Here is a 12,002-nt window from a genome sequence, read left to right on the forward strand (position 1 = left end):
AAATACATACCAGGTGACTTTACTCAACTAGATTGGCCTTCATTATGTGAAAAAATTGAGAGACTCAGTCCATCACAAAAATGGATGCAAGTTATATGGGAACCTCCTTTACTGGGAACTATCAAGGTTAATACTGATGGTAGCTTTAGCAAGAAAAGTGAAAAAGCAAGCATTTGTGGGATGGTCAGGGACTGTCATGGTAATCTCATTATGGCCTTTTCTTTTCCCATCAAGTGTGATAGTAACAATATGGCAGAGGCAAAAGCGACTGAGTTTGGAGGGAAATGGTGTAGCCAAAATGGATACACTAATTTTTCTCTTGAACTTGACTCTATGATTATTGCTGAGGTGCTTACAGAAAGAGATACTAACAACTTGAAGATCAAGATGGCGATTGATAGAACCTCCAACATTGTTCAACATGCTAGAATTTATGTCAAGCATTGCTTTAGAGAAGGTAACCAGGTAGCAGATTGTCTTGCAAAGTTGGCTACTACCAAAAATTAGAGGAGAGTGTTCCACTCATTCCAAAAACTGCCTAATAGTGTTAAAGGACCTTTCCTTTTAGATAAATGACAACTTCCTAGTATAAGGACGAAGTACGAAAAATATGTTCATAGATTCTCAGGAAGGAGGGCTTATATATGAACCTCCTTTCCTGTTATTTTTAGGGTGATGGAATCATCGTTGTTGTATTTTCTGAGGTAAGGTCTAGTCCCCTTCTTGCGTTTTTTTGAATACAACACAACCTAGACCTCTGTCTGGAAATTTTAGTTAAAAAAAAACATAGGTGTACAAAAGGTAAAAGGCTTTATGCAAGATAGAGCATAGTTTTAAAATATGGGTCAAGTTAGGCGGGTTGGGCTATGACCCATTGTTTAGCTCATCTTGACCCAGCCCATCTTAGCCCAAATATATTTTGGGCTGGGTTGGGCAATAACCCATTTAATGACTCAACCCATTTGGACCCTCCCAAATTCAGCCCAACCCGCTCATTTGCCACCCCTAAAATTGAGTTAGGCCCAAATGCCATCTTTACAAACACTATTATTTTTTACGTCGAAAAAATTACCACTTACTATATTTAAAAATTTTTATCTTTATATTCTCATTTTGTCTTAATGACCTGCTGCTAATGAAATTGACATGATTTGTTCTGGAGGGGTCCAGAACAAAGAGCAAAAATTTGTCTTATATCCTAAGAAATTAAGGGAATATCCAACTAAGACTAAATACAAATAACAAGGTAATCTTTAAATAGTTGTACCAGTCTATCCAAAATATAGTTGCAGTATACTCATAGACAAAACTAAAAATTGGCTTTCTTAAACAAAGAAAAATAACAATAAGAGGGATAAGTGGCAACTCAAACGGTATGTTTACGGCATATAAGGCAAGTACTTAGGAGATCTCACTCCAATGCATTAATTTCCTGCTATGCTAATTGCATGGTCAGATCTCAAGTACTCACCCCCTACGTACATAGGCGGTTCTACTATGTCTGAACATATTAAAGTAACAAGCTAATATAAAACTTTTGTATGGTTTAAAACTCTACTTTCTCTTAGGTTTCACTTAATGAATAAGTAGGCAGAGAAAGAGAAAGCATTGTGTTAATTTCTGACTGATGATCCATCCTCTTGCTATGATGATGAGTATTCTTCTCATTCTTGTTTTCTGTGCTTCTGCTCAATCTTAGTTGCAAATCAGGTAACCAATCTTTTCCGGTCATGAAACTTTTGTCTTCTTTCATCTGCAAAGTCAAATTACCAATGAAGTAATGCAACAACAAGGAAACAAGGAAAGATGAAATCCCAATAAATAATAGTACTCCATATGAGGAGCTATATATATATGTGTGTGCTTGTATATATTTACCTCAAGCCTTGTTGGTGTCTCCAAATTTTGCTCAAGGGTATTGTATCTGCAATTCCATTTGGAATATGGTTGCGCTACATTTTGTTGAAGCAAATATTGGGAGTTTTTAGCTGAACAAATATTGGAAAAATCAGCAATTTTCTCCTCCAACTGATTGGCAGTGAATTCACTCGGAGGCCACCTTTTCTCTTCAAGAAATTGGCTTGACCTGACGGGGCCAATTTCATGGCCTCCATTTTTCTGAAATTGTCTTGGTGTACATAGCTTTTCTCGAGTGGTGTTAAGTACGCTTCCCTGATTGGAAGACCACTGCAAGTACCTGTACATTTGTTTATTGAGTTTAATTTCCAAATAATGAAAATATAGGTTTTTTGTTACTGTATCATGTCGTTATTAAAAGATAACTGTAGGTAATATTCAAAAAAAAAGTGGGATTAGTAACCTAGGAAACAATGTAGACCATTACCTGTATATATGTGAAATCACAAATTATTAAGAATAGTTAAGCAAGTCAAGTAGAAGCTTATCATTGACTAGGTGAAATTGTACCTGGAAAAGATGTCTTTGGCCTGATATGGGGGTCTCGAAAAGGAATTTCGAAAATGGCCTTTAACATGGTCATGATCATAATTAAAATTCCTTGCTAACACAATGGCACCATTCTTCATCTTGAAATCTTGTCGAGGGTTATATCGTTGGCCTACGTTTCCATAGAAATAGCTTCTTCCTTGCATTGCTCTATAATTACGACCTAACACTATAATACCAAAATGAAGCACCATCAATATTCATAGTTAGTATAACACATGAAGAAAATGGGTTAAGAGCATTTTGTCAGCCTAAAGTTACATGCCAATTGTAGATAAGGACAATTAACTGGTAACTTAAGGAGGATAAATGATCATAATTAACATGTATACTTGGTTGAAAGGAAAGAAGTTTCAAATTTGATGATATAAGTACCTTGTCCAGATTCATCAAGTTTCTTGCTTCGATACATCTGGATCAAATAAAAGTAATGAGTTAACTCATTATTAAGAAAAAATTATTAACAAACATACTTGATGAATATAAGTATTTCAACTCACAATACCTGCAAATGACTTTTTACATGGGCAATACTGAGACCTCTCACGTTCATCAGCTGGAGCACCAACTTTGGTGTGGCTCCTGCCAACCCATGTTGACCTTAAACATTAAACAAATATTTCTGGAAACTAGGAAGAATCTTATTTTACAATATCATAAACAACAAATGTGGCAACAATAATTTTTGTTATAACAATGTACATAAACTAAGAAACAGACGAGGTCACCTAAAGAAATGTAATTAAAACGGATAGTATATATATTTTTTGTTATTTTTCTTTTACCAGTTTATAATAAAGTTTGACATCTGTAGGGGGGAAGATACACAATGGTCAAATTTTTAAACATACTTGCGACAATATCTCCATTTATAGCTAGTTAATAAAGGAAAGCATCTAATTCAATAATTCCTTGACTCTTAAAAGCCCTTCATAAAATAAGGAGGTAACTTATACACATAGGTACAATAAATAACTTTTCCACTATTGTATTTTTTAATATATTGAAGTAGATAACTTGCTTTATAAATGGATTGTGTGATCGTATTATCTAAAGTCTTATATCGTTAAAGAGAACACTCAGTTATTTATTTTATTATGTAGTAATCATTATATTCAGGATTATATATAAATCTTACTTTTTAGTTATTATTACATGTAATTATTTTACAATGTAAAAGATATATAGTGTAAGAATACTTTTACATTGTTATTGTGCTGAAGTTAAACTCAATAAAATACATGTTGAGTAAATGTGAATAGAACTTGATCTTCAAGCATTAGGTAGAGACTTACTTTCTTGACCACCTAGCCTTTCAATGGCATGAACAAAGGAGCGATGGAGTTCAGGAGTCCAACGGAGCCTTGGCATTTTTGATCGAACATAATGCCTTACGTTTTTCTTTTCAACACGTCCATTGCCGGAGCTATTGTTATTATTTTCTGAGTTTCCTTCATCCGTTGTTTTCTCACTACTGTTTTCCACACTTATCTCAATGACTTCTTCTTCTTCATCACTTTCCCCTTTGTTGTCTTCGTTCAGATCAACGAATGAGACCAATTTGCTTTGAGAGGAAGAATCTGAAGATGTTTTTTCCATAATGTATTCCATAGTATTTGTCATCATCTCTTCATTGGCTTGTTTCATTGAATTTTCTGTCATGGCTACCTCTAACTTTCTGAGCAAGTTAGGCAGGCAAAGAGGTCTTCAGTGAAAGAAACAAGCCTGGATTGTGTATGAATAAATAAGTTAATAAAATTAGACTTGAAGAGAATAGAACTAAAGAGATTATTCATGGTAAAATAGATAATTGAATTGGCTACCATGCAGAATCCCGTGAACCATTGAGTCTCTCAACTTGTGTGCCCAAAGCCATTAGTGTGAGGGCACATAACTAGCTAGTAGCTACCTTGTAAAGCTTTTTCTTGATCTTGTTCTAACCCTCTAATGGTAACTTATGTACAAGATGCCACAACACTTCTACATATAACAACTATGGAATCAACATATATATATATATATATTGTTGGAATCAAAATAACAAAGAACCAGTGAAAATTAACAAGCAAACCTTGAATGACGATAAGTCAGAATACAAAAGAAAATATACTAAAAGATGTATACTATTTAATATGATTTGGTCAATTGACCTACATATAAGAAAACTACTTTAATACATATTAAAAAAGCTTATTTAGAGAATAAATTCTCCTCCTAAACAAGATTTTCATAAGGACCAGATTATAGATAAATGCTATTGTTATGTTGCATGAAGGAAATATCCTTAATTTATAAAAGTACAAAAAAAATTCTTCCAAGAAAAGAATTAGTAAAATATGAAAGAGCAATTTTAATTAGATAATCAGGGCAAACCCTAACACAAATTCAGTTTTACCATGTACTTAGTTACAGTCTGTTGTTCTGCCTGCAGCATTAACATTGTATTCTCCTGCCCTTAATGGTACGAAAAAACATTTCTGACAGTATCAGCTGCTAGTCGGGAATTTGCAGAAGCCAGATGGGAGAAACTAATTGTAACCGGCACAAGTCTGTTGGAATTTAATGGTAATTCTTAGTGCGTGGTTTATCATTTTCCTACTCCAATATAAATGTAAGTAGATATATGACTTAAAGAAATGTTAATAGTCAAATAAAGACTGTTGAAGCTGGCAGGTATAAAGATGGGAGTAACAAAAATTGCAGAAGTTTTCTTGATTTAAAATCCTGCAACATTTATTCTTGTTTTATGTCCTCTACTAGTACGAAACTTTACTGTGTAGTGTGTACTTCATTTTTCTTTAAAACGCCAAGAAGAAAAAAAACTTGATTAGGTACGGGGAGAACCATATATAATACTCCATAAAATAAAATCTCGTTCCTGGAAATTCTGTAAAACTGATAGATTTAATAATGGATACTGAAAATTTTGGAAGACCCTAACAACATCTTTATAAGACCATATATCTCTTGCATCAAGTAGTCTGAAAATAAAAAGAAATATTCATTGGAAAATGGTCTTAACATCCTACTTAGTCCAAGATAACAAGTAAAGAAAAATTTGTTCAAAAGAAAGAAAAAGGGAGAAGGGGAAATAAGAAAAACCAAACTATTTGTTCCTAGCTGGAAATTAAGAAAAAAGAAAAGAAAAAAAATAATAGAGGATTCTATTATTGGATCATCTATATTCATGTAAAAACAAAAGTTTTTAAAACTGAAAGAATATAAAGAAGTTAAAAAGCATGGTTTGTTTTTCTAAATACAAACCATGATCAGTAAACTCCTCTGTGCTTCTTCTTTCAAGAATTTGTATCAAAAGTATCAGCTGCTTTGCTTAGTCCAGACCTTCTATAGACGATCACTTGCTGCAGATGACTCAAACACACATAATTTGGCTTGAATATTTACAACAACAATAGCTACGTCTCAATTCCAAGCATCGAAAGAGTTCCCTTTATGAATCATTACTCTCTATGCCCGCACAAAATTCAGATTGAAAATAGTATATGAGAAGAAAAAAGAATTTCCTTTTGGTTGAGGGTGGGGGGAGTGAGAGAGGAAAGGGTAAAGGAGAAGGTGGTGCTGTTTTTCCTTTGGGCGTTGGGATGTTTTTATTTCATTCAACAATGGAATTTATTTTCAATGCAAATGTTGATATGACTTTTCTATGGAATTCTTTTTTTTTTTTCTAGACTTAGATTAAAGGAAACATTTATTTTAACAGGAAAATTACAAAGTGAACAATATATGGTCAGACAGTCCACTTGGTGCTCATTATAATGTAATAATTCTAGCATTATTGAGGATACAGATGATGAGACTGGTCCTCCTTTTGGTTGAATTTTAGTATCATGTGACTTACCCGAAATGTAATTTTAACCTCTGTAAAACCAATTTTCCATCTATTTTTTTGACAGTTGTCCCATCCCACCCCCAACCTTCTTTACCTCATTCTTCCTTTCTCATGTGATTATCTTATACTTTGACCTTTGTTGAAGACTTTCCCATTGATGTATCATGTATATATAATAAATAAATCTTCTTCTTTTTTAATGATAATAAAATCCAAAGGAGTCGGCCGTAACCAAAAGTCTTATTCATATGGCCATTGTCCAAAAATTATAATGGGTATTTTTTGGACATAATGGGTGTCTCTTGTGTGTGTTCATCATCCTCCTGCGAACTCTAAGAATTCAGACTTACTACATTAATCCTGTGAAGATTTGAGCTTAAATAGAATCCGCCATTAGAGACGAAGGAGCATAGAAGAAAACTTTTCAGAGAGAAAAAGTACTCTGTATAGAATGTATCGAATATGTATTTTTACATCTTAGTTACATGTATACAGTAAAAACTAACTCCTATGACAGTTGTCGTCTTACTATTAAAACTAACTATCACTAATCGACTTATTTAAATAAATAACAATTCTTTCTTCTTCTATACAGTGCAGGTCACGTGACTCCTATTTCCACACTCTCCCTCAACCTGGTGGGTGCAAAGATATTCAACACTCCCAGCTTGCCAACTAGATGTCCATGCTGAGCTCTTGGTAACCCCTTTGTTTGAATATATGCTTCTTGATCCCTCGTGCCTATATGATGAGTTTTCACCAGTCCTTCTTGAATTTTTTGCCGAATGAAATGACAATCTATCTCTATATGCTTCGTCCTCTCATGGAATACAAGATTTGCTGCTATTTGTATTGCTGTTTTACTGTCACTGTATACATCAACTAGTAATGTAACTTCTGCTCCTTATTCCTTCAACAGTGCTGCAACCCATACCAATTCTGATATATCACTTGCCATGCTCCTATACTCTACCTCAGTTGAGCTTTTAGACACAATACTTTGTTTCTTTGATTTCCATAAAATCAATGACTCTTCATATTTGATTAGAAAACCAGACACTGACTTCCTTGTGTTGGGACACATTGCCCAGTCTACATCACAGAAGACACTCAAATTGTTTGATTTGGTTCTACTTAGCATGATCCCTAAACCTGGTCCCCTCTTGACATACTTCACAACTCTCACTGCAGCTTCCGAATGAGATTTTTTTGGTTCTTGCAGGAATTGGCTAAGAGTCTGTACTGAGAATGCAATATCTGGCCTTGTCAATGTAAGGTATAATAACTTTCCTACTAACCTTTGATACTGTCCTTTATCTTCTAAGAGCTGATCATCCTCTCTGCCAATTAGCTTGTCATATTCTGAAACTATTAGTTTGACATTTGCCTCAAGAGGTGTCCATGTTGGCTTTGCACTTCCTAGGCCTAGTTCTGAAATTATCTCCAAAACATATTTTCTTTGATTAACTACAATCTCCTTCTTTGACTTGCTGAACTCCATTCCCAGAAAAAACTTTAAGTCACCCAAATCTTTGATCTTGAATGCTTTGTGTAATGAATTTTTGGTTTCCTAAATCAATATCAAGTTGTTTACTGTCATCAACATATCATCTACATAGACTAATAGAATGACAATGTCCTTATCCTGTTGTTTGATGAATAGGGAATGATCTAGACTACTTTGGGTAAAACCATACTATAAGAGTGCCTCTATCAATTTTAGATTCCACTGTCTGCCAGCTTGTTTCAACCTATAAAGGCATTTGATAAGTCTGTAAACCATAGGATTCTCCCCCTGACTCGAAATCCCAAAGGAAGTTCCATGTACACTTCATCAAGAAGGTCCCTTTGTAAGAAAGCATTGTATACATCTAGTTAAAGTATGATCCAGTTATGCCCTGCTGCTAGTGAAAGCACAGTCCTGATAATTGCTACTTTAACTACTGGAGAAAAGGTTTCTTGATTGTTAAGGCCTTCTTTCTGGTTGTAGCCTTTGGCTTCCAACCTTGTCTTGAACCTTCAACCTCCCATTAGCTTTCAACTTCACCTTGTATACACATCTACAGCTAATTATAGACTTTCCATGTGCACCTTGACTAATTCCCAAGTCTTGTTATCCTGTAGTGCTTGGATTTCAGCTTTCATAGTTTCTACCCGTCTGGGATCCTTGCATGCCTCTTGAAAAGAACTTGGTTCAACAATAGAAGAAAAATCTCCCAGGTAAGCTTGATAGGTTGCAGATAATTTTGCATAGGACAAGTAGTTCTCAATAGGATACAGTGCTACATGAGTCTTTCTATGAGGTGTAACATAATCAGATAGCCAAATAGGCTCTTTGGTCTGCCTTTGAGACTTCCTTAGAGAAACTTCTGGTGTTGCTGAAGAGCTTGGGACATCTGTAGTATCAAGTATATCCGGTGGTGACTCTAAGGAAGTGTCAGCTACAATTGCTTCAAGAATTAAAGAAGGATTATTATCCTCTGCAGGTTCAGCATGTCCTGCTAAATCTTCCTTTAAAAAATAATCCACAAGACTAGAAGAATTAGGATCTACCTCATTAGAAGGTAATGGAATATCTGTAAAAAGGAAAGGTGATCACTGATCCTCATGTTGTAATGTTTGCTCCTGAATGTCTTTAAAAGGAAAAATATTTCCCTTAAATATCACATCTCGATTGACAAAGAATTTCTACTTTGTTAAGTCATATAGAACATACCCCTTGGTGACTATTGAGTATCCCATAAAGACTGACTTGATGGACATGTTGTCAAATTTGTTAAGTCTCGGTAGTGTGCTAGCATAGCATAAGCATCCAATTGTTCTTAAATGCTTGATATTAGGCTTTTTTTTAAGGACATCTCATAGAGAGATTTCCCATTTAACACTGCAGATGGTAATCTATTGATGATGTATGTTGCCCCCAGAACACAGTGACCCCAGAACTGGATTTGTATATGCCCTTGAAACCTGATTGCTCTAGCAGCCTCAAGGAGATGTCTGTGATTCCTCTCAGCCACTCCATTATGCTGAGGTGTGTATACACAAGTTGTCTGATGCACATTTCCTAATCCTTGACTAAATCCTACATATCCGAACTTACTAGTTTACCACCATTATCAGTTCTTATAGTTTGCACTATGGCACCAAATTGAGTATGTATCATTTTGAAGAAATTTTTGAGCACAAAGAACACATCACTCTTAAATTTCAACAAGAATATCCATATTACTCGAGAGAAATCATCTACAACAGTCAAGAATAATCTATGCCATCAAAAGTCTGTGTGTTATATGGTCCCCATAAATCCAAGTGAAGCAATTTAAAAAATTCTTCTTGATTTATTTGTACTAGAAGGAAGAGGTAATCTAGTATGCTTAGCTAACGGACAAATGTCACAACTATCTATTACATTCTTGGAACTTTCAACTTTATATCCAAGCAATCCCTTTAGTGAGTTTCCTGAGGCATGTGCTAGTCTCTTATGCCACAATGAGACATGCCCATCTCCTTCTTCCACAACAAAACCTTTAGCTATTATCCTCTTCTCACTTCCAGACCTAATAGTGGCTTGTGGGACTAGTAGTTAGAAGCCTTTCTTTCTTCTACCAATCTCCTTCACCTTCCCACTGGAGAGGTCCTAGAATAAACAGAAGTTAGGATAAAAGGCTATAAAACAGTGACACTCTCTAGTTACCTTTGAAATGTACAGAAGGTTATATTGAAAATTCGGGACAAACAACACATTTTTATCTCCCCTGTTTATGTGAGCTTATAGCTGCCAATGTGTGATACACTAGTGACATTTCTATTTGGCAAGTGTACTTTGCTGCTACAATCAGAACTCACTATCTTTACATTAGTCAATATGTTTAGATTTGCTACCATATGACTGGTAGCTCCTGTATCAATTATCCAGTTTCCCTCTTCTATGCAAGCTAGAAAGAAATGTACTATACTTGCTACATTTGCCATGAAATCTTGTGTCTGTGGTGATCCTTGATTGAGCAGCCTAATGATTTGATTGTATTATTCTGCAATAAGCTGTGGTGCCATAGGAATAGGCACAGCTCCTACTTTCTCCCGTGTCTCATTCTTTCTTGTATTATTTCCTACCAAATTTGGATTCATGTTTTCAGTCTGAGCATTGTAAGCTGTATTCATAGGCCCTTTCCTTCTTCCTTTAAAGTGTTGTGGGTATCCAATTATCTTGTAGCATCCTTGTTTAGTGTGACCTTTTATCTTGCAGAAATCACATTGTAGTTCCAGTTTTTCTTTGGTGATAGCCAACTGCTTTTCCAGCTAACAGAGATGTTGGTTCACTTCCTTCTCCAATGATAGAGGAATTCACAACAGATCTTTGACTCTCTCTTTCAACAAGCATTGAATATGCCTTGTTTATACTTGGTGTAGGGCTAGTCATTAGAATATGTCTTATAGCTTGTTCCTAGCTTTCATTCAATCCCATCAGAAAATGCAGAACCTTTTGAAATTCCATGAACTCTATAAACTTTTTCGATTTAGCACAGTCACAGGGTGGTGGAACCATGTTATCAAATTCATCACATAGGTTCTTAAGCTTTGAGAAATACACTGACACAATATCATTTCCCTATGTAATTGTTGTTATTGCTTTGTGCAATTTCCCTATGTAATTGTTGTTATTGCTTTGTGCAATTGATACACTCGTCAAGTATTCACTTCATCAAACTTTTCTCTCAAATCTTTCCAAGCTACCCTAGCATTCTTCGCATATAGTATCCCTATTATCAAATCCCTCGACACCGAGCTCATAATCCACCCTAAAACTATTGCGTTACATCGATCCCACTAGTGACCTATCTTTATATCAAAATCTCCTTTTTTAGAGTTCCGTCGACTAACCCTAGCTTATTTTTCCCAAGCAGTTGGATTTCCATCGCTCGACTCCAGGTGGTATAATTCTCTAAGCCGGTCAATTGAATCGATATTATCGGAGCTCCAGTTGTGTTCGAGGGATGAAGGAATAATGGATGATTGTGATCTAAATATGTTTTCGCCATTGTTGAATTTTCCAATTCTGCGACTCAATTGGAAATCGAAATAAGTGAAGCAAAATCTTCTTAAAATCTACAAAGCTAACTCGCAAATGCAGTTGATAGCTCTGATACGATGTGAAGATTTGAGCTTAAACAGAATTTGCCATTAAAGATGAAGGAGCAAAGAAGAGAACTTTTCAGAGAGAAAACATATTTTGTATAGAATGTACCGAATATGTATCTTTACATCTTAGCTACATATATACAATAAAAACTAACTCCTATGACATTTGTCATCTTACTGTTAAAACTAACTATCACTAACCGACTTAATTAAACAAATAACAATTCTTTCTTCTCCTATAGTGCAGGTCACGTGACTTATTTCCATAAACCCTTTTGTCTACCCTTAAAATTGGATAACAATTAAACTTATATGTAGTTTTAAGGATATGTGATTTCACTTGGCACAAACTGATAAATATGAGAATTAATGTTAGAGATTAATAGTAAAATAAAGCAAACCAATGTGATAAACAACTATAATCCTCGATCTAAACCGCCCTCGAACTAATTGAGTATGCTATCGAAAAGTATGAACCGAACAACAGAGCTTGCGAGAGAAAAAATGTAATGTATTGCTTGGTTATGTGTGAATATATGATTACAAA

At 34.9% G+C, this 12,002-nt stretch overlaps 1 protein-coding gene across 6 annotated transcripts; it reads right to left on the reverse strand.

Moving 5' to 3' along the window:
* Nucleotides 1-1,306: 1,306 nt before the first annotated feature.
* LOC104247786 (uncharacterized) lies at nucleotides 1,307-6,092 on the reverse strand. 6 transcript variants are annotated; one of them, XM_070167853.1, is made up of 9 exons: nucleotides 5,731-6,092; nucleotides 4,862-5,015; nucleotides 4,290-4,443; nucleotides 3,762-4,191; nucleotides 2,972-3,048; nucleotides 2,842-2,878; nucleotides 2,428-2,635; nucleotides 1,879-2,197; nucleotides 1,307-1,753 (listed from the first exon to the last, which is right to left on the reverse strand). In XM_070167853.1, exons 4-9 carry the CDS (start codon nucleotides 4,126-4,128, stop codon nucleotides 1,565-1,567), a joined length of 1,197 nt encoding a protein of 398 aa, XP_070023954.1. In that variant the 5' UTR covers nucleotides 4,129-4,191; nucleotides 4,290-4,443; nucleotides 4,862-5,015; nucleotides 5,731-6,092; the 3' UTR covers nucleotides 1,307-1,564. The 6 variants fall into 6 exon arrangements, with proteins under 6 accessions (XP_070023954.1, XP_009802187.1, XP_009802189.1 ...); XM_009803885.2 differs by having other exon boundaries at nucleotides 4,290-4,446; XM_009803887.2 differs by lacking the exon at nucleotides 4,862-5,015.
* Between the last annotated feature and the right edge of the window lie 5,910 nt (nucleotides 6,093-12,002).

This window comes from Nicotiana sylvestris, chromosome 2 (assembly GCF_000393655.2).
Source record: "Nicotiana sylvestris chromosome 2, ASM39365v2, whole genome shotgun sequence".
Taxonomy (NCBI): domain Eukaryota; kingdom Viridiplantae; phylum Streptophyta; class Magnoliopsida; order Solanales; family Solanaceae; genus Nicotiana; species Nicotiana sylvestris.

Bases quoted from the DNA above. Each gene is read 5' to 3' on its own strand.
- LOC104247786 (XM_009803889.2), bottom strand. From the start codon at position 4,128: ATGACAGAAAATTCAATGAAACAAGCCAATGAAGAGATGATGACAAAT. The intron at 3,049-3,761 runs GTAAGTCTCTAC...ATGGGTTGGCAG, and splicing joins AAGGCTAGGTGGTCAAGAAA to GAGCCACACCAAAGTTGGTG. The intron at 2,636-2,841 runs GTACTTATATCA...TTGGTATTATAG, and splicing joins ACTTGATGAATCTGGACAAG to TGTTAGGTCGTAATTATAGA.